General features: G+C 57.4%; 2 protein-coding genes across 3 annotated transcripts in view; one reads left to right on the top strand and one right to left on the bottom strand.

Moving 5' to 3' along the window:
* Positions 1-22,508, bottom strand: part of KCNJ12 (potassium voltage-gated channel subfamily J member 12) — an 86,915-nt gene that overhangs the window by 44,145 nt on the left and 20,262 nt on the right. Inside the window, exon 5 of one of the 2 annotated variants that reach the window (XR_002337425.1) lies at positions 748-1,936. The exons of the other annotated variant lie outside the window; for it this stretch is intronic. The gene's annotated coding sequence lies outside the window, so the exon portion shown is untranslated. Of the gene's footprint in view, positions 1-747; positions 1,937-22,508 lie in introns of those variants that run through there. 2 annotated transcript variants of the gene reach the window in all.
* LOC110256151 (leucine-rich repeat extensin-like protein 5) lies at positions 7,652-11,613 on the top strand. The gene is made up of 2 exons (XM_021068065.1): positions 7,652-8,663; positions 8,923-11,613. The coding sequence occupies exon 2, from the start codon at positions 9,228-9,230 to the stop codon at positions 10,194-10,196; it is 969 nt and encodes a 322-aa protein (XP_020923724.1). The 5' UTR covers positions 7,652-8,663; positions 8,923-9,227; the 3' UTR covers positions 10,197-11,613.

Here is a 22,508-nt window from a genome sequence, read left to right as displayed (position 1 = left end):
CGTGCAGAAAGCATTTATTGCCTCAGCATTTTCTAAGCAAGCAATCTTGTAAAGGCAAGAAAGTGACAAGGCAGGACGAGGCTGGTGTCCGGAGTCCATTCCCAGGGATCAGTCTGGGTGGAAGCTTCTATTTAAGGAACATCCACAGCAGGGTTGGTGGCGGGCAGCGGGGAAGAGAGGAGACTGGATTTCTGGGGTCTCGCTCCTGTCGTCCCCCTCCAAGCCTCCGTTTCCCCTGGGTAGAATGGGCACAGTGCTCCCCACACGGGTCCCAGCGCCTGCGAGGTCCCCGGGTCATTGGGTGGAGACGTGAACAGCAGGTGCTTTCCCAGGGCTGGCACTCAGGACGCCCCCGGGGCTCCTCCCGCAGCCTCCCTGGCGTGCCAGCCTCCCAGGCCAGGTTCCTTGCCTCCTCTGGGCACCCACGCCCTCCCGGGTTTCCCCGTCACGGCTCTCCAGGGTCACTGTCCCTCTCCAAGCCTGGCTCTCCCTCGACCTGGGGGCTCCTCCTCTCCGCTCCCCAAACACACCCCACTGCCCTGCCCGCAGCCTAAGCCCTGACATTTCCGCAGCAGTCTGGTAACAGCTGGCCAAGGTAAGAAGACACACCTGGAGTTCCCGCTGTGGTGCAGGGGGTTAAGAACCTGACTGCAGCGGTTCAGGTGGCTGCAAATGTGCAGGTTCAATCCCCAGCCGGGAGCAGGAGGTTAAAGCATCTGGCATTGCCACTGCTGTGGTGTAGGTCACAGCTGTGGCTCAGATTCAGTCCCTGGCCTGGAAACTTCCATGTGGCATGGGTGTGGCCATAAACACATAAAAAAATAAAATTGAAAAGACAGCACCCTCCTTTATGCTGTGAATTCGTCCTACTCATGTGCTGGTGCACAGGGACCCTGGCGAGCCTCCAAGGGTCTCACCATGCTAGCAGCAGCCTGCCCTGCTCCCCGGGCACACGGAGGGGCAGCATCCAGCTGTGGGGAGTGAGGATGGGCTGGCCCGTTGGCTACAAGACAGCACCTAGTAGGTGCTCAGGAAATATTTGTTGATTGAATCTATTGGGAAAAATTCTTTCAGGCAGAGTGAAAAAGGGGTTCCCGGTCTCACGGTGGGTTAAGGATCTGGCCTTGTCGCCGCTGTGGCTTGGGTTGCTGCTGTGGCAAAGACTCGGTCCCTGGCTGGGGAACTTCCACATGCCACGGGTGTAGCCAAAAAAAAAGAGATGATGACAAAACACCGAGCAGAGGGTTGGATACGATTATTGAGATTTTTATCTAGGCAGGACTTGTGCTTACACACACACGGGCACACACACACACACCTAGGGTGTTAGGTAGAAGCTTCTGGAAAGACACCAGAAGCTGGCTCCCAGGAGGAGAATTCGGAGGTAAGGGGAGCGAGAGGGGGTGAGCTCTGCTGTGAGTCTGCTGTGCCCTTAAACCGTGTTCACATTGATTCTCTTTGCAAACAGCCCAAAGCTGAGAAAGAGGGACAATCCCCGATGCCCGGGGCTGGGGAGGGGGGCCTGGAAGCCCCCCTCCTTCCACGGCGGGCTCCTAAGGCCCCCAGACTCCCCAGGGGGCTCTCCGACCCCGTCCTGTCTGCGTGATTAATGCACACGTGTGACGACCTGAATCTCACTCTGGGGAGAGCACGCCCTCGCGCCACGGGCCAGGAGGGCTTGCTGGAGGAGGGACAGGCACGGTCCCCGGCTGCCTCTAGGGTCCTGACACACCTCTGCGTGCTCGGTTCCCTCGGCCGAGGGTTCCGTGCCGGTCCACGTTCAAGGATGAAGGACACGCTCCCACCAGGCCGGCCCATCCGCAGCTCGGGGCAATCAGTATCGACTGCATTTAGGATCCATTAGCCTGCCTAGGCTTGGGGATGATGAACCCAGGATCAACGGTAAATCCACGGAGCCCAGCCCCAGGGGACGTCCCTGTGAACAGAGGGTTCGATAATGGCCACAGGTTCTGGGTCAGACAAGCTTGGCTTAAAACCCTGACATCATCGCTCACAAGCTGTGCGACCTTGGGCAAGCTGCTTGACCTCTCTGTGCCTCAGCTGAGTCCTCTGCACAGCGGGCACTGTACGAGGTCCTGCCTTGCCGGGCTGTGCTCAGGGTCAGATGTAGGGAAAACACCGACCCGCTGTCTGGAGCCGTGCAAGGTCTCTGTGCACCGACGCAAGGTCGGCAACAGCCACTTGTTCTCGTCCGTCAGTGAATGTGGCATGATTGGTGCGGCTGCTCTTCCTGCCGGAGGGGGTGGGGGGGGGGCATGGCGAGAGCAGTCGAAATGTCAGGGGTAGAACGCGGGGTCCCTGAGTTTGCATGGGGAGACTATCACTCTCTTACAAGTGAAATTTAGCATTTCCTTCGACTGTGCATTGAGGCAGCAGACCCTGGCAGAGCGGCCGTACGGGTACTTCCATCAGCAAGGAAAGACAGACGTGTTTGTATCCCATCCTTGGGGTCACAGACCTCTCCAAGTGTCATTTACATTCATCTCTGGCCCCAGATTATGGTTGGGATGAAACCTGCCACTCAAACGCAACATCAACGCCTTCATAAAACAACACACATTTGACCATATCAGCAATGCGCTTTTTAGCCATTGTGATAACTGGCTCCTTTGGGATCCTGGGTGTAATCTGATGCATTTAAGATCCTGGGAGTTCCCGTTGTGGCTCAGCAGGCTAAGAGCCCAACAGAGTAACCATGAGGATGCAGGTTCCATCCCTGGGCTTGCTCAGTGGGCCAAGGATCAGTGTTGCCGTGAGCAGCAGCGTAGGTCGCAGACTCAGCCCGGATCCAGTGTTGCTGTGGCTGTGGCTTCCGCTGTAGCTCCGATTCAGGCCCCGGCCTGGGAACTTCCATATGCCGAACGTGTGGCCCTACAAAAAGAAAACGAAAAACAAAAGACCTAGATCCTGAGGCGGTGTCGGGCACAGGAAAGGGCCGGAAGCCCCCAGAGGGACGGCGTCAAGAGGGGATCGAACCCGCTGACCTCATTCCAGCAGAGACTTCAGTCCTGGGCCGCAGCCTCGGTCCTCGGAGCCCCGAGCTTGCCCTTCCCCCATCTTGGCTTTGCACATCCATCTGCACAACTTCCAGTGTCTCTACGACCTTTGGGGGGGGGGGTCAGACCAAGGAAGGGGTGTCTGAGCCCTGGGCTGGGGGCCAGGCAGGGGTCTGTGGCTGAGAAGCCTCATGCATGCACCACGGCCTCACCATTTCCAAGTCGGCCAGGAGCCCTCTTCTCAGATCTCTGCCCCCTCCCAGCATCATGGCTGAGGCTCCAAAAGCCCCTGAAAAGCCAGCCTCTCCACACCCCAGACTGGTACTCAGATGAGGCAGCTCGAATGACAACGAGTCCGGGTGGGGTAGCCCCGTCCCCATCAGGAGCTGGGTGGACGAAGGAGTCGTTCACAATAAGGGCTCTGGAATGGGGGGGGGGGGTCCATGGAGAGAGCAGCCCCTCCTGGGATTCCCAAAGCAGGGAGCTCAGCTGAGCACCGGGTCCCTGCCTCTTGGGGAGACCTCCAGACCTCAGGGTGTTTCCGCTCCTCCCTGGGTCCAGTGCACCAAATCTCCAGGCACCTCCATCCTGGTGCATCTTGGCCATTTTGCAGTTGCGGGAAACCAAGGCACAGAGACGATAAAGCCAAGGTCACAGCCACGAAGTGGCTGGCCCCAGAGCAGAGGCTTGCCACAGCTGCACTGCTCCCTTCCCGGGAAAGAAGCTTTGGGGTTCAAGTCCTCCCTAGTCCTCAGTGCCTAAAGTTCCAGCGTGACCGTCTGGAGGGCCGCAAGGAGCAGAGAGAAGAGCAAAGGGCTGGCAGGGGGCCTGGGGGGGCGGAATCGAAGCCTCCTGGAGGCCAAAGCTCAGCCCCTTTCTGCTCAGTTCTCTCTGCAGAAGAAACAACTTTCCCCAGCATCCCAGCGGCTGCCAGGGGAGGCAGCGAGTGCCACATCCCGAGAGGTGTGCAAGCAGCCAGGACGCTTTTGTCCTTGAGCAGCAGGGTTCAGCTGCCTGAGCAGGGGGCTCTGGCCGCGTGTGCGTGTGTGTGTGTGTGGCGGGGTGGGGTGTGCAGAGATCGCCCGTCCACACATGGCCATGAGGTCAGGGCCCCGAGCTGGGGCCTATTGTCCTGGGATCCCTCCTGGCCCTTCAGTCAAGCCAGGGCTTAGCACAAAATGGGTGCAGTGAGGGAAGCGAGATGAGGAATTCGGGGCTTTGTGTCAGCACATAGCTCACGCTGGGGGAGGCAGGCACGGGCCCCCACCCGGCCCCCATCCCGGGCGGGGCCCCTTCCATTCCCAGGGGCTCTAAAGGTTGGACACCCCCCGCCCCCAGCACCATTGGAGGAGGCAGAGGAAGGCGGAGGAAGGATTTTGTCATTTTGCTTTAGGAACCCGTTCAGGTTACGCCTGGCTGTGTCCTGCCCTCCTCCGTGGCTTCCGTCTCGGGAAAATCCTGGACCACATTCTGTTTCCAAACAGAAGATCGAGTCCCTTTAGGGACTGGGTTACGGGGACCGGGCTTGCTGGCCAGTGCCCACCTGCAGTCTCCTGGGGTCCGTCTCCGCCTGACCCATGTGCCCATGGCTCCTAATGCCAGCTCTTGCCTGAGCCCTGACCAGGGGCTGGAGGAGGGGGTGGTAGAAGGAGGGCACAGCTGAGCCTCTAGGGCCCAGGGGAGGGCTGCTCTGCCGGGGAGAGGGGGCGCAGGGGCCTGCAAACACCCTGTGCTTGAACCTCCCCAACGCAGCCACAGCCTCAAGACCCCCACTGCCCCTCGGACCTTGGGGCCCTCCCTCTCTGAGCACACGCCGGCTCCCGCCCACCCCGGGGCCTGTGCACTTGGCGCTTCCTCTACTCCACGCCCTTTCCCACGCCTGCCCGTGGCTCACCTTTTCCCCACCCCCAGGTCTCTGTCCATGCACTTCTGCTCAGGGACACGCCTTTCTAGATGCTTCCTGAAAACGGCACCCTCGGAGTTCCCAGCGTGGCTCAGGGGTTAACGAACCCGACGAGGATCCATGAGGATGCGGGATGGATCCCCGGCCTCGCTCCATGCGTTAAGGATCCGGCGTGGCCGTGAGCGGTGGTGTAGGTCGCAGACGCGGCTCGGATCCCGTGTGGCTGTGGCTGTGGTGCAGGCCGGCAGCTCCAGCTCCAATTCGACCCCTCGCCTGGGAACCTCCACGTGCCGCAGGTGCAGCCCTAGAAAACAACAACAAAAGAACAGAATCTTCCTGACAAAGCTGCAAGGTAGACAGCCCTTCCCTGCTGTAAAGAGAAGGAAACGGAGGCTCAGGGGTAACGTGGTCAGGGTTCCCTCAAGGACATGGAAGAACCTGGAACAGCATCAGTAGAAGCTGAGCGCCTACTGCGCGCCAAGCACCCCATGTCCCACTCGTAGTACGTTCCCAGTGTCCCGTGAGCACGCTGGGCAGGAGGGTGCCTGCTGCACCCTTCGGGCACTGAGGTGCAGAGTTGAGCACAGGCCCTGGGAGCCATGGGGCCAGAAGGCATGGCCTCCCTTGTCTGCTGGCATCATGCCACCACCCTCCCACCCTCATCCCTTCCTGGGTGCCAGCATGCGGAGGGCTGTGGGTGAACGGCTCTCGCCGTCTCACTTCGACGGAGCCAAGCAAAGCTGTAAACATCAGACTGGAGCCAGCCAGTGTCCACAGGTTCCTCCCACAGGGGCCAGCAGGTGGGAGCCTCGGAGATGCCCAGAAGGGCTGCCTGCCCCCAGAAATGAGGTGACCCCAACCTAAAGAGCAGGGCAGCCCTGGAGGCTGACCTGGGTACCCACCTGGCCTCAACTCCCTCAGCTATGAGGCCCGAGTGAGTCAGTTCACATCTGAGACTCAGGTTTTTTCACCTGCAAGTTGGGGACATGAATACGTCCCTCACGAGGTTGTAAAGGGAACTGAGACGGAGTGTGCGACCCGCAGGCAGGCACACAGATGTCGCTCTGGATGAGAGCGGCTCCTCTCACCACCGCCGTCTTTCTCCACCTGCCCACCCCCATCACCTGACCCATCCATCTGCTCATCTGTCCATCCCTCCATCGTCCACCAGCCTTCTGATCCATTTATCTACCCCTTCACCTACCGTCTGCCCACTCTTTCACCTGCCTGTCCCCGGCTGCCTTCCTCCTTCTGCATCGGCTTTTTCATTCATCTCTCACCTCCAGAGATGTTTCTAATCTCTGGCCTCGCCCTTCCTAGTACCAACTCTTTCTCTGCCACTGCTGACATAGTCGGGCCCGAACTTCAACTTGGCTGGGGCTGCCGTGCGGGAAGAGGGCAGGGGGGGTAGCTGGCAGCCACCCACCCCCAGCCCTTCACGCTCCTCCCAGCCAAGCCCAGACGGGTGCCCCGCGGGTGATCAATCAACCAATCAGCCGTCCATTCAGTCAGGTCACATCTGCTGGGCACCCACTGCGTCAGGCACTGTGTCACCTGCCGGGGACAGGAAAGTTACAAAACCAACAGAAGCCCTGCTCCTGAGCGGGGAGTCTCTGGTGCCGGCGACGGAATAAAACGAGCTGAGTGAGGACTCGGAGGGTCGGGAGTGTGACAAGAAAAATAAAGCAGGGGTGTGTGTGTGGGGGGCTCATTTCGGGCTGGGCCAGAAAAGGTTTGGCTGCGAGAGATCTGAATGGGGTGAGGGAGGAGCCATGAGAGTCACTGAAGAAAGGGCAGGCAAGGAGCCCCTGTGGCGGCGCAGCGGAAACGAATCCCACTGGTACCCATGAGAACACGGGTTCGATCCTTGGCCTCACGCCGTGGGTTAAGGATCTGGTGTTGCTGTGAGCTGTGGTGTAGGCTGGCAGCTGTAGCTCCAGTTTGACCCCTAGCCTGGGAACCTCCAAATGCTACAGGTTCGGCCCTAAAACAAACAAACAAAAAACCAAAAAAAAAAAAAAAAAAAAAAAAAAACGAAAAGAAAGGGCAGCCCAGGCAGCAAAAACAGCACGTGCAAAGGCCCCGAGCTGGACGAGTCAGGTGGGCCCCAGAAGCCCTCGGGGCTGAGCAGACGGAGCAAGGGGGGAGAGGCGGGGGGTGGGGAGCGATACTGGGAGCCTTAAGGCCTTAGGATGCCCTGGCCTCTGTCTCCAAGGAATGGGGAGCTCTGGGGAAGTTTCCAGCAGAGTAGTGACCTGAGCTGACGCAGGCTTCAAAAGGGACACAGGAGAGGCCTCTGGAGCAAATAAGAGCCTGACGGCCCAGGCCCCTTGGGTCCTCCCCCAAGACCCCCCCGCCCCCGCCCCCACCGGCTGGGGGCTGTCACATGATTTCCTTTTTTTTTTTTTTTTTTTAAGTTCTATTCAGTATTTGGTTTAATTTTGGCCAGTCTGATTAGCATGTGTCTCGAGGTCTTCCTCCTTGGGTTTATTTATTATTATTATTATTTTTTGTTGTTGTTGTTTGTTGTTGTTGCTATTTCTTGGGCCGCTCCCGCGGCATATGGAGGTTCCCAAGCTAGGGGTCGAATCGGAGCTGTAGCCACCGGCCTACGCCAGAGCCACAGCAACGCGGGATCCGAGCCACGTCTGCAACCTACACCACAGCTCACGGCAACGCCGGATCCTTCACCCACTGAGCAAGGGCAGGGACCGAACCCGCAACCTCATGGTTCCTAGTCGGATTCGTTAACCACTGCACCACGACGGGAACTCCTGTCACATGATTTTCAACCGTGTTTCTGGAAGGTGCTGGAGAGACTGCCTCTCCTCCCCCCCCACACACTGGAGGGCCAAAAGTGTGTCCCCAGCGCCGAGCAAGCCGTCCAGCACACAGTAGGAGCCAGGAAAACATTTACTGGAATAAAGAAGGACCTGAGGGAGGACAGGCAGTAGGGAAGGAGTGAGTGAGGCTTGCCCTGCCCCCCTCCGGCCAGGTCCATCCCCACTGACCGGCTATAAAACGGAACAAGGCCCCACCCAGGGCCGCCGGCTGTGGTCCCTGGCAGCCTCGAGCTGCACCCCTTGGCTTTTGGCCTCGGGGGACTGGCTCCTTTCCTGCTGCCCCAGCAGCTGCACCCAGGCTCTGACCCTGGACCAGGGTGGGGTGTGGGGAAGGTCTCCCAGAAGCCCCCACGCCTGCCTCGGAGGTGGAGGGCTGCTCCCCGCCCTGTCCAGCTATGTCCTGACCCTGAGCCTGTGCAGCGGGAGCCCGGCCCTCCCGGGAGGCCTCCTCCGGGCCCAGGACCAGGGGCACTGACAGGGTGTCCCATCCACAGGTGGGCGGTGGAGGCCCCAGACCAGGCCCCAGCAAAGCTCTCCATCAGGTCCAGGCATCCCAGCCTCCGTTCTGCCCCCAGGCATGTTTGCAAAGGCAAAATCATGCTTTTAAAAACTCGTTTGAAATGTAAAATGTTAAGTATAAAAAGGAAACCACAACGTCCAGCTTGGCCTTCCTCCTGCTGGGCACCTGCCAAGGGTCAGGCTGTGTTGGAGGCAGAGCCCCTGGGGGGCTGATCCCCCTCAGCCCCTGAGGAAACCCTGCCCGGCTCCCGCCCCGCCTGGCTCTGGCATTTCGCATTTCCCACGTTCAGTCCAACCCCACCCCAGCTGAACAGACGTGATGACCAAGGCCCTGGCAGGCGCTGACTACACCAGGGACACCGGGGGACAGCCTGCCAGCAGGTGACACACAGGGTGGTTGATGGAGGCGAGTTCTCCAGCCGTGAACAAAGGAAGCCGCGGTGCCGGCAGCAGGAAGTGCCAGGCCGGGTGGGACAGAGTGGCTCAGAGCAGGGACAGGGAAGGCCTGAGGGAGGTCACAGGGGGACACTGCAAGCACCCCCTGGGCCAGCGAAGCTGGGCCTGGGACCTTCTCGGGAGGCGGATGGGGCCAAGGAGAGCTGTGGGGAGTCCGGGAACGAGGCGGGTCTGTCTTTCACAGGCGCTCCCCCTTCCTTCCATCCGTCCACGTCCTCGGCACCCGGCACGGTCAGCTGCGGGGACCCTCTCCAAAGTGTCCCCCGCGATGCCTGACACGCTCCCGCGAGGCCCTCGGGGGAGGGAATTGGGGCAGGACCTTGGGGGCCTCGCGACCCTCCCTCGCACCCCGGCACATGCGCCCCACCCATGTGCACTCACGCGCACGCATCGGCTTGGCGGTGTTGGTGGCGCTGGCGGCTCCTTATGAAATAACTGAGCGCTTTCAACCGCTTTTCCCCTCGAGGGCCCCAGTTGAGACATCACTTTATGCTGCTCCCCCTGGGAGACCGACTTTGCTCCCGACCCAGGCCCACGGGACCCTCTCTGAGCCTCGGGGCCTCCCTCCAGGAAATCTGCAGGGCGACGGCTGGCGTCTCACCAGGACCTCAGGAGGCGCAAAGGAGCAGGGTAACGTGGCCAAGCTCGCAGCCGGGGCGGCACGGGGCTCGTGCCCTCGACGCAGCAGGCCCCTTGCGCCCTCCAACCCGCTGGGGCAGGAGAAGGGCCAGGAAGCCTCAGGGGCCCAGCCCACACGGCAAAGGACCAGGCAGGGGACAGGCTGTTTTGGGCAGAGGTTGGGGTGAGCCAGGGCTGAGGCCACAAGGAGCAAGACCGGGTCCCCGAGCCTCCTGCCAGGTCCCAGGCCAATTCGCTGTGAGGCTTCTCATCCCAGTTCTACTGGGGAGTCCACGGCTAAGATTCGAGAGGGTCCCGGAGCCTCTGAGTCCATCCCCACCCCCACTCCCTCAGCGGCTAGAGCCCCGGGGTCACCAGGACACAGGAAGGAGCCACTTCCCACGCCTCCCCTCTGACCCCTTTCCAGCCCCGCAGCCTGAGGGGGCACCGGGTGACGGGGGTTCAGCGCAACAAGCAGCAGCCGGACTCAGGGCCGTTCACTGCCCCTCTTCAGCCCCCTCCCCGCTCCCTCTGCCCCCACTGCTCCCCTGCCTGCTGCCCACCTCAGGACCTTTGCACGTGCTATTCCTGCTGCCCAAGCCTCCTTCCCCAGCTCTCCACTCACCAGGCTCCTTCTCATGTCCAGAGCCCCCCACATCCTCAGACCACAGAGGCCACCCCGCCCCTTTTCTCACGAGACACCATGTTTTGTCTCCTGGCACTTTCCTTTCAAACCCTGTCCCATTTTTTCCTTCGCAAGTTCATTTTCCAACCTCCCCACCACCAGGATATCTGTCTCTCACTGCTGCGCACAGGGCCTGGCACACAGCGGGCGCTTAATAAAAACTCGCAGGCGAATGAATGGATTCTGTGATTACGAGAGTCCAAGTCGCGTCCCCGCACTCAGGGTGTGATGGGCAGTCATTGGTTGACTGTCTGACCTGGCAGCGGCATCCCTGGATAAAGGGAGAAGGCAGAGGACAGCACACAAAGGGACAGAAGGGACTCAGTGCTGAGCAGCCGGGCCCACGACACACACCTCCTGCCCTGCCCTCACCACCTGCCCGGGGCTCCAACCCCCGGCTCACACCTGGCAGGCTCTCCCAGCCTCTGTCCTCAGAACCCCCCACAACGGGCCAGGCCTGGACCAGAGGCGGGGCCTCCGAGGCCCACGGGCTGGTGTGAGGGGCCAGGAGCTGCCAGGAAGTGAGGGCCTGAGGCTGCATGAGGGCTAATGGGTTGCTAATGGCCAAGCAGCAGCGACCTGGTGGCCCCTGGCTCCCCGGGGGGCTGTTAACAGTCTTAATGGGGTCTGAGAGGCCCCCTCCAGAAGCAGGCCCTCCCCTCCTGGCCCAAGGTCCTCAGGGCTGTAAAGTGGATAAGTAGAGGGGGGGCGGTGAGGCCCAGACGAGCACCCCCCACACTGTTCTCAGGCAGCTCAGAGCCTAGAACCAGCTCGGAAGGTGGGGGAGGAGGCCGGCCTCGTTCCCCTCGTGACAGCAGGAGCACTGAGGCCACAAGAACCTGTCCGGTTCATCCCCGCCTCCTCTCCTGGCTGCAGGAGCCCGGCCACGGGCCCAGGAGCAGCTTCCAGTCCAGGCCAGCGGAGGACGGTCTGGGGACAGCTCACCCACTGGGCACCGTGGGGGCAGTGCCCAGGGCCCACAGAACTTCTAGGATCCACGGCAGGAATGGTGAGAGGAGAGAAGAGATAATTTGGCAGGGCCTTGAAGCCCAGATAAGTCTGAGTTTGGGTTGGATCTGTCAGCAGTAGGAGGTGAAGGAATCTGTGCTGGAGTCAGATGCTAGAAAAATCCCTCCAGACAAGAGATGAATGCAGAGACCGAGGCAGAAAAGGATGGAGAAATAAAACAGATGGACACGTGGGCAGTTGGATGCGTGAACAGATAGGTGAGTGCATGTGGGACAGAGCTGGCCTGTTGGATGGGGTGGCCGCGTGGGTCAAGACGGGTGGAGAGGTGAGTGGGCGGATACATGGGTGAAGGGATAGGTGAGGGGTGGTCGGGTGGATGGACTGGCAGGTGCGAGGACAGGTTAGTGGATGGATTGATGGGTGACGAGTGGGTGGACGGGTGGGTGGATGGACAGATGGATGGAGGGTGAACAGATTAACATTCCTCACACAGGTGGATGAGTGAACAGAAAGGTGAGTATACAGAAGAGAAAGACGGGCACTTCCGTCGTGGCGCAGTGGTTAACGAATCCGACTAGAACCATGAGGTTGCGGGTTCGATCCCTGGCCTCGCTCCGGAGGTTAAGGACCCAGCATTGCCGTGAGCTGTGGTGTGGGTTGCAAACGCAGCTCAGATCCCGCACGGCCGTGGCTCTGGCGTTGGCCGGCAGCTGCAGCTTCAATTTGACCCCTAGCCTGGGAACCTCCACAAGCTGCAGGAGCGGCCCAAGAAATGCAAAAAGACCAAAAAAATGAAAATAAGAGAAAGATGGCCAGTTGGATGGGTGGCCGTGTGGATCAAGAGGATGGCTGGGTGGGTGGACGGACAGGGAGGTGCGTGGATAGGCCTGTGGACGGATTGATGGGTGAATGGATAGGTGCGTGGGTGGTTAGGTGAATAAGTGGCTGGCTGGGTGGGGGGTGGATGGATGGATGGGGGGGTGGATGGGTGGGGGGGTGGACGGATGGGGGGTGATATTCATCTTTATACCAATTCGGTCATAGAACTTAATTTTAATTATTTGTCATAGAGGAAGGGGCTTATGAAGGCAAAAGTGCCTGTGGTGCTTCTGGCCCCAGAGGAAAGCCTGAAGGTCCATGGGGGGCCCTGTTTCTCTCACCCTCCCTCGGCCTGGCTCAGCCTGCAGGACTCCCTGTCCCCTCCTCCAGGCCTAGGCTCGGGTTGTTTCTGCTGCTGAACCCGCACCACCTACACGCTCCTCCTCCAGGAAGTCCTTCAGGGCTGGCTCAGCGCCTTGCCTGGGCTCCCTCGGATTCTTGGTCTTGTGTTTGAAACAGCCTGGACCTGGACACAAGCCCTGAGCCCCATCAGCTCTCTGCATGGATGGAGCCCTGGCGACAGGAAACAGCCCGTTACCCCGACAGTCCCCAGGCCTTGGCCATGTCCCAAGGCCCAGCTGCCAGAGGTTGGGTGGACACGTGTGGCACCCGGAGGCCACAAGGTAGCTGCTGGACAAGTCCAATCGAGCAGCGACGGTGTCTGGGTGGAGTGGCTGGATTTGGGATTCAGCAGGTGGAACTGCAGGGTTTCCTGAGAGGGTGGGAAGTGAGCCACTGTCACTTGCTGAGGTGAAACCACACCTTGGGGGCTTGTCGCTTGCTGGGCCCTCTGCCAGGGACGTTCTTCCCCAGATACTGTTTCACCTGCACCTGTGAAGTCTTTGCTCCACTGTCACCTTCTCAGGGAGGCCTGAGCAGACGGCTTGGTTTCAACTTCCAGCCCCTCCCACCCAGTGCTTGGCCCCTCTCTCCCCCTTTTTTCTTTTCTTTTTTTTTTTTTTTTTGTCTTTTTAGGGCTTCACCCTCGCCATATAGAGGTTCCCAGGCTGGGAGATGAATCGGAGCTGTAGCCGCTGGCCTACACCACAGCCACAGCAACGTGGGATCCAAGCCACGTCTGTGACCTGCCCCAAAGCTCACGGCAACACTGGATCCTTAACCCACTGAATGAGGCCAGGGATCAAACCTGCATCCCTTTGGATACTAGTCGGGTTCATTTCTGCTGCACCACAACAGGAACTCCCCTGCATTTGTCTTTTTAAGGAACTACTGCCTCCTCCTGATACTTTTTTTTTTTTTTAAGGAAAAGGAAGGTGACCAGTTTATCCCAGTTTGCCAGGGACTCTCTGAACATATGTATCTATGTACCTATGTATGTATGTGTGTATTTTTTCTTTCTTTGGCTGCATCCTTAACATACTGCCCAGACCAGGGATCGAACCTGCATCCTAGCCCTTCGCAGGCGCCACCGATCCCGTTGCACCACAGCAGGCACTCTTGCTGACGTTTTCAATCCCTAACCTGAACATCAACCCCACGAGGGCAGGGCTGCTGTTCGGTCACCACTGTCCCTGGCCCCCTGCAGGGAGTCACAAGGCTGGCGGGGAATGGGTGTGGGGGCACCAGGAGTCAGTGAGAGGGGACTGCCCGTCGCTCGTGTGCCCAAGTCACTCTGTCGACAGTATTTGTCGCTCACCTGCTGCGTGCTGGGCGCAGCTGCGGGCTCTGAGGGTGCGCAACCCCGCAGTGGCCCTGACCTCCTAAAGGCGACACGCCCGGAGAGATGCCCTGAAAGGCCAGCACGTCCGTGAAGAGTGGGACGGCTCGGCGTGCCTGGGCCCAGACGAATCAGAACACGGCGCTGGGCTGATGCCCGGGCCTGGCACACTCAGGGTCAGCGCAGGGGGGACCCCGCCGGCCTCTGCCTGGGCTCACGGGGGCACCAGGGTACCGGTGGGGACAAGAGCCTCGCTGCCATCCCCTCACCTGTTGTCCACTCGGCTCCAGCCTCCCTGGTCTCCTGGGGCAGCCAGATGAGGCACAGCTCTTGGGCCCAGGGATGCCAGGGCCCTCCGTCGAAGGCCACGCCGGGCGAGCCCCACCCTCATGGCGGGGTGGGGGTGTGACGGGCCCACACGTGGTCTGGAGCGCGTGTCTGGCCACCCTGGGGCTGGGGGCAGCCAGCTCCACGGGCCCCCGCGGCCCTGCACACTCGTCCCATCACTGCGGCGGGTAAGGAGGCGGCAGCGAGTGTGCCTGTTTGTCTCCTCCTCCCTCGGGCTCCTCAACCCCAGGCTCGGAGGGCTGGGTGCTCTGTGCTGGGTTTGCGAGTCTCACAGCCCAAACGCCACGGGCACAGAACCATCACAGATCACTCATGCCTCCTCCCTCGGCCCTGTCCCTCCCCCGCCCGGCCGTGCTGCGCTCTGTGGCCTCTCTGAGCCTGGGCTGGTGGGTCCTCCGAGGAAGCTCCGCCAGGACCCGGAGGTTCTGGGATTCGGGGCTGCTCACTCCTCCGAGGGGGACCCCGTGCTTCACCGACTGCACTGAGCAGATGGGACGGTCTGGGTGCCAGCACTGCCCCGGAGCCCCCTCTCCATGGCCTTGGTGGCCGACGCCGGGCTGGCACAGAGGAGACTTTGGGGGGGGTGTGGAGAGAAGGAAGGACACGTCTGGGGGGGTGTGGGGAGAAGGCACAGAGCGGGCTCTCCCAGACGCAGCTTGGTGGGGGTGCAGAGCTGGGAAAGGCGGCCAGTGGGGACCAGCTCCAGCGTCGCCTGGGTTCTGAGGCCCGGTGTGGTCTGGGGGCGACCCCCCAGCTTCCCTCTGTCAAGTGGGAACAACCAGCCCCATCCACCCCCAGACGTCCGGTGGGAGGCGAGAGCCCGGGCCTCGGCTGCGGGAGCTGGGTCCTCCCCTCCGGACCTCAGTTTGCCCGAATGCCCAGCGGGGACAGGCCCGAGGCTTCTGGCCCGTCACCCGAGCCGGGACGAGCACCCCACCCCGGGCTGGGAGAGGGGCCTGGACCGCAGGGAGGCCAAGCCTAAAATAGCCCGAGATGGCAGGATGATGGAGGCGGTGCCGGGCCGGGCGGCAGGCGCGGGTGACTGATGGCTCTGCGAGGCCATGAATAAAACATGGAGTGCCCTCTGCTCCAGAGCGTTGGCTAAGCTGCCTCCCCCGGGTCCTCCCTTCTCCCTCTCCTGACCGGGCTCCCCAGGGCCCAGAGGACACTCTGAGGCTCCTGCAGGCCCGTCCTTGTCCCCTCCTGCCCCCAAACCCACGCTCACTGCCACACCTCCCTGCCTTGGCAGTGGCCCCCCTGCCTGAGCGCCCCTTTCCACCTGGGCAACAACTTACCCACCTCGCAAGGACATCAGTCTTTCAGGAAGGCCTGCCTGCCCTCGACCGGGGGCCCTTAAAATGCCGTCCCACCCCCAGTCCAGGGGTCGTTCCCTCCACCCTGCCAGCTCTAAAAAGCGTGACCCAAATTCAACACTCCTGCAGGCACCGTTTTCACCATTAGATCTTTTTTTCTCTTTCTAGGGCCACACCCGCGGCGTGTAGAGATTCCCAGGCTAGAGGTCAAATCGGAGCTGCAGCTGCCGGCCTCCACCACAGCCACAGCAGCTTAACACGGTGAGAGAAGCCAGAGGTGGAACCCACATCCTCGTGGATACTTAATCCACTGGGGTTCTTAATCCACTGAGCCACAATGGGAACTCCCACCATCAGATTTTTAAAGACCCCAGCAAAGAGTTCCCATCATGGCTCAGGGGTTAACAAGTCTGACTAGAATCCATGAGGACAACAGGTTCAATCCCTGACCTTGCTCCGTGGGTTAAGGATCCTGTATTGCTGTGAGCTGTGGTGTAGGTCCCAGACGTGGTTCGGATCTGGTGTTGCTGTGGCTGTGGTGGAGGCCAGCAGCTGTAGCTCCGAGTCGAACCCTAGCCTGGGAACCTCCATATGCAGCGGGTGTGGCCCTAAAAAGCAAAAAAAAAAAATAAAGAAAAGAAAGAAAGAAAGAAAAAGAAACTTTTTTACACCAGCACACCAGCCCTCTGGGGATAACTTCTATGCGTGAGGCTGGAACCTCAGGGCTCCACAGCAGCATCGTTTTACTGCCACGAGGTGGAAAGGGCCCAAAGTCCAGCAGGAGGGGACAGTGTCTGGCATGTGTGCGGCAGGCACTGTGACAGCCCTGACAGCCACCCACACGGAAGGACCTGATGGCGCAGGAGGAGCGCCCACAGCCTGTGAGCGGGGAAGCAGCGGCAAGTCCCACCGAGGAGCAGAGACAGACGGGCTCCAATGAGGAGAAGGCGGGAAACATCCCAGGGACGGCACGCGTGGCCCTGGGCCCAGGCCGTGGCACCTTTCGCTGTCGTGGTGTCTCTGTGTACATGGCTTTTTTTTTTTTTTTTTTTTTGTCTTATTTTTTTTAGGACCGCACCTGCAGCACATGGAGGTTCCCAGGCTAGGGGTTCAATCAAAGCTGTAGCTGCCGGCCTACGCCAGAGCCACAGCAACACCAGATCCGAGCTGCGTCTGCAACCTACCAGATCCTTCACCCACTGAGCGGGGCCAGGGATCGAACCCATATCCTCGTGGATTCTAGTCGGGTTCATTCACTGCAGAGCCACGATGTGAGCTCTGTGTGTGCCGAGCCGGGACTCCAGCCTGAGCTGCCCCAGCACTGCCCCGCTTGGTGGGGGCCGTCAGCGGCGGCTGCGTGCTGGCCCCTGTGTGCCCCGTGGCCACGTCCTTCCTGCTGGCTCCTGCAGGAGCCAAAACTGACCCCCCAGAGCTGGGCACAGGCCCCACTACTGGCCCACCTCCAGGCTGCCATCCTGATGCCAGCCACTCAGCTCTCATTAGCGTCCCCCTTTCTGGGCTCAGAGACAGGGCTGACAGAAATGTACTCCCACCACACCTGGTCCCACACCCACGTGAAGAAACAGGCGGGAAGGACAGGGGAGGGGCTTCCAGGACCTCTGAACGGCTAGTCACCCCCACACACTATAGGGCAGCCCTGCCTTCCAGAGGCAGGGTCCTGCCCGTGCCCTCTGAGGACTTGGCCCGCCAGCGGCAGTGGAGTCAGGCTGTCTGGGGTCCACCCGGGCATCCTTCTGTGTGAGCCCAAGCAGGATGGGCACAACTTGAGCGCTTGGGCTCCATTTGGCCCCCACGTTCTGAGTTTCTCGGAAAAGAGGAGAAGCGGAGAGGAGTGAGGTGTGGGAAGGGTCTGCAGGCAAGAGCACAGCCGGGGAAGGTGCTGTGTGCCCCAAAGGAGGTGTCTCAGCCTCTCTGGGCAGCCTCTTCTTTTTCTTTTATGGCCATACCCGCAGCACATGGAAGTTCTCGGACCAGGGGGCAAAATGGAGCTGCAGCTATGACCTACACCACAGCCACAGCAACACCCGATCTGAGCTGCATCTGTGACCTATGCCACAGCTGACAGCCATGCCAGATCCTTAACCCACTGAGCAAGGTCAGGGATCGAACTCACATCCTCACAGAGACAGTGTCAGGTCCTTAGCCTGCTGAGCCACACTGGGAACTCCAAGGGCAGCCTCTCTCAGAGCATGTAACAGGACCCCATAAGCTCACAAGCCAGGCCTTTGAGATTCCTGGAGCTGCTGGGGTGAGAAGTCGCTGCCAGGAGGGCTGGTCTCAGCTACAAGGCCTGGGATGAGAGCTGAGGCCACAGCACAGACCCTCTGAGCCCCCACACACCTGGCCCTAAAACAGGCTGAGCTTGGGGAGTGAGGCCTTGCGTGTGCAAGGCGCCGGGTCTCTGGGAGCAAGAGGGAGGAGGAGTCCGTGGTCCAGGGCCCAGAGCCCGCACACCTGCTCCCGAGGGGGCGGGAGAAAGAGGTCAAGGCAGGCTCAGGGGCTGGGCTAGTCCTCTTGTCCAAAGACTGGAGGGCTGCCCCCTCCCCCCACCCCCTGCAGCCTCCCAAGCTGCCACGTAGGCTGTGCCCAGTCCCGGATGCCGGAACGTCTGCTGGGGCTGCAGGATGCACCCTGCACAAGTGAGGTGGCACTGAGGGACCTCAGGGAGGGCCACGCTTGCGGCAGGGCCTGGAGCTGGCACCTCGTGACGCCCTTGAGTTGGCCTGCTGAACCTGCCCGGGCCCCACCCACTCCGGAAGCCACGGGAGGTGGTACCAAGGGGGGTGACATCATCGGAGGTCTGGCGGCTGGGGTCTACAGCCCTGCCCGCCTCACTCCGTGGCCTCGAGAGAGTGTGTGTCCTCCACAAAGCTGGGTTCTCTCCTCTCTAGGGTGGCGTCACCCTGGAGCCAGGACCATCGGGTGAGCCTGGCATCATGGGTGCCTCACTGCCCCGCTGGGACTGAGGCAAGGTCACCCTCAGGACAGATGCCTCCAGGCCTGGAAGCTGGGCCCCAAGCCACACAGAGCCCTCACTCTCACCTACCCCGCAACGGCTGCCCAGGTGCCAGGGTTCAGACCCCACTGCTGCAGGAATAGATGCGGCTGCTGGCAAATGGTTCATCCTCCCCTGCCTCATTTGCAAACGGAGCAAGGGCTTGTGGATCCAGCTCACAGGGGAACCGTAAGGTGGAAAGTATTCATACGTGGGTATGACTCTGTAGGAAGACAGGTCACCCAGAAAAGAAGCCGGCTGCTCATAGTTCTGGGAAGGACGGAGCCTCAGAGGCAGACCATTGCAGTGTGGGCCGCCAAGACATCGGCCAGGGGAAGCAGGAAGGACCCAACCAGGAAACAGAAGCCCCCCGGGTCTCTCAGGCCGAGAGAATTGTGTCTAGGGAACTGGTCCCATGAGTGAGGAAGACTCTGAGAAGGTAAATCGCGCAGAAGGTGAAAAACAGCGGTAAGTATGGGCAGGACACTGCCCACCCCGGGCTGGGGGCATAGAGGGGAGAGATGGGGTGATCAGATCCCAGACAGGGCCACATGGTGGGAGCTAGAGCCACACAAGAGGTGCAGCTCAAGCTGGAGAGGCCCCGAAGACACAGAGAAGGAAAGGCAGAACCGCCCTTCCTACCCTGCAAGGTCCAGCCGCTGTCAAACCCACCAGTAGCCTGAGGGCAAGGGGTGCCAGGGAGGAGGCTTTGTGGCAGCCATGGGTAGGAGCGGTTGGGACTTTCAGCACAGCCTGATCCCCAGGGGCCTGACCCACAACAGAGCTCAAAGATACAGGCTGAGGGAGTTCCCTGGTGGCCTAGTGGTTAAGGATTTGGCAGTGTCACTTATAGTTCAGGCTCCATCCTCGGGCCAGGAACCTCTGCATGCCATGGATGTGGGGAAAAGAAAAAAAAAAAAAAAAAGGTAACAAAAAACCAAGAGCCTACACTATGCTGCCTACAGGATATCCACTTTAGGGCAAAGGACACACAGGGATTGAAAGTGAAGGGACAGAAAAAGATATTTCATGCAAATGAAAATGACAGCAAAGGGGGGGATACAATACTCATTTCAGATTTTAAAACAAAGGCCAAAAAGAAAGATAAAGAAGGATACTATATAATGATAAAAGGATAACTATAGGAAGAGTATTTTACACTCATCAATACACATGCCCCAATATAGAATCACCCAAATACATACAACAAATACTAATAGACATAAATGCAGAAATTGATGGAAATACAACAACAGAAAGAGACTTAAACATCCCACTCACATCAGCGAACGATCTTCTAGACAGAAAACCAATATGGCAACAGAGATCCTAAACCCAATGGAACGTTTAGATGTATCATATTTTTAGGACACTACATCCCCAAAAAATAGAATTTCTTCTCAAGTGCCCATAAAATATTCTCTAGGATTGACCACATACTAACACAAAAAAGTCAACAAACTTACAGGTATAGAAATTATTTCAAGCATCTTCTCTGTCCACAACGGCATGAAACTAGAAATCAACAGTAGGAAGAGAAATGAGAAGAAATAACTACAAAGAGACTCAACAACATGGTTGAGTCTAAAAAACCAAAGGAGAAAAAAGAAGAGGCAGGCTTTTCCGACCCACACTCCCCTTGGATGATAACACTGTAGCCCACCAGCAGAGCTTCTATGCCTGTCTGCTTGCATCTCTCACAAGCGTCCTACCCTAATAAATCTATTTTTTGCCTATCAAAAAAAAAAACAAAAAACCCAATGGGTCAATGAGGAAATCAGATAGGAAAGAGGAGTTCCCAATGTGGCTCAGTGAGTTATGAACCAGACTAGTATCCATGAGGATGCAGGTTCAATCCCTGGCCTCACTCAGTGGGTTAAGGACCTGGTGTTGCTACAAGTTGCAGCATAGGCTGGCAGCTACAACTCCGATTTGACCCTTAGCCCGGGAACTTCCATACGCCACTGGGGTGGCAGCAAAAGGAAAGAAAGAAGGGGAGGAGGAAGGAAGGAAAGAAAAGAAAAAAAAGAAAGAAAGGAAAATTACAGGCCAATATCTTTGATGAATACAGATGCAAAAATTCTCAACAAAACTCTAGCAAACAAAATCCAACACATAAAAAAGATCAGACACCATGGCCAAGTGGGATTCATCCCAAGTTCACAAGAAAGGTTCAACATATGTGAATCAATCAATATAATACACCATGTAAACAAATGTAAAGGCAAAAATCAAGTGATTATCTCAATAGACGCAGGAAAAGCATTTGACAAAATTCTATATCCATTCATGACAAAAACTCTTACTAAAGTGGGTATAGAGGGAACATATCTCAACGTAATAAAAGCTATTTATGACAAATCCACAGCCAATATAATACTTAACAGAGAAAAACTGAAAGCTTTCCTGCTAAAGTCTGGAACAAGACAAGGATGCCCATTCTCACCCCTTCTATTCAACATAGTATTGGAAGTCCTAGCCAAAGCAATCAGACAAGAAAAAGAAATAAAAGCTATCCAAATAGGAAGAGAAAAGGCTAAAGTGTCAGTATATGCAAATGACATGATACTATAGTTAGAAAACCCTAGGACTCCAACAAAAACTACTCAACCTTATAAATTAATTGACCAAAGAAGCAGGATACAAAATTAACAATCAGAAATCAGTTGCATTTTGGAGTTCCTATCATGGCTCAGTGGTTAGCGAATTTGACTAGCATCCATGAGGATGTGGGTTCAATCCCTGGCCCTGCTCAGTGGGTTAAGGATTTAGGATTGCCATGAGCTGTGGTATAGGTTGTAGATATGGCTCAGACCCCACATTGCTGTGGCTCTGACATAGGCCAGCAGCTACGATTCTGACTGGACCCCTAGCTGGGGAACCTCCATGTGCCACAGGTGCAGCCCTAAAAGACAAAAAAATAAAATAAAATAAAATAAAATAAAATAAAATAAAATAAAATAAAAAAAGAGGAGTTCCCATTGTGACTCAGTGGAAATGAATCCTTCTAGGAACCATGAGGTTGCAGGTTCCATCACTAGCCTCGCTCAGTGGGTTAAGGATCTGGCATTGCCGTGAGCTGTGGTGTAGGTCACAGATATGGCTTGGATTTGGCTTTGCTGTGGCTGGCAGCTGTAGCTCCAATTAGACCCCTAGCCTGGGAACCTCCATATGCCATGGATGCAGCCCTAAAAAGCAAAGAAAAAAGAAAGAAAGAAAGAAAGAAAGAGAGAGAGAGAGAGAGAGAGAGAGAGAGAGAGAGAGAGAGAGAGAGAGAGAAAGAAAGAAAGAAAGAAGAAAAGAGCTGCATTTCTGTACATTATAAATGAAATACTGGAAAAGGAATGTCAAGAAAAATGCCTTTTAAAATCACTCCAAAAATTTAAATACCATAAGAATAAACCTGACCAAGGAGATGAGAAAGACTTATAAGCTGAGAACTATAAAACATTAGTAAAGGAAATTAGAGAGAATTCAAAGAAATGGAAAGATCCCATGTTCCTGATTGGAAGAATTAATATTGTTAAAATAGCCATACTACCGAAAGCAATCTACAGATTTAAAGTGATCCCTATCAAATTACCCATGACATTTTTCACAGAACTACAACAAACAATCCAAAAATTTATACGGAAACCATAAAAGACACAGACTTGCCAAAGGAATCCTGAGCAACAAAAACCATGCAGGAGGCATAACCTCCCAGACTTCAGACAATATTACAAAGCTACAGTAATCAAAACAGTATGGTATTGGTGCAGAAACAAAAATATAGATCAATGGAACAGAAGAGAGTGCTCAGAAATAAACCCAGATACCTACGGTCAATTCATCTTCAACAAAGGAGGCAAGACTATAAAATGGGAAAAAGACAGTCTCTTCAGAAAGTGGTGCTGGGAAAATTGGACAGCTGCATGAAGTGAAATTAGAACATATCAAGAACAAAAATAACCTCAAACTGGCTGAAATACTTAAACATAAGGAGTTCCTGTCATGGCTCAGTGGTTAACAAATCGACTAGCATCCACGAGGATGGGGGTTTGATCAGGGGTTAAGGATCTGTGGTGCCACGAGCCGTGGTGTAGATCACAGACACAGCTCGGATCCTGTGTTGCTGTGGCTTTTGCGTAGGCCAGCAGCTACAACTCTGATTTGACCCCTAGCCTGGGAACCTCCATATGCCACCAGTGTGGCCCTAAAAAGACCAAAGACAAAAAACAAACAAACAAAAAAAAACAAAACAAAACAAAACAAAAACGCTTAA

Source organism: Sus scrofa, chromosome 12, assembly GCF_000003025.6.
Source record: "Sus scrofa isolate TJ Tabasco breed Duroc chromosome 12, Sscrofa11.1, whole genome shotgun sequence".
NCBI lineage: Eukaryota > Metazoa > Chordata > Mammalia > Artiodactyla > Suidae > Sus > Sus scrofa.
Note: the sequence above shows the minus strand (reverse complement) of the source record. Positions and strands in the feature narration are given on the sequence as shown.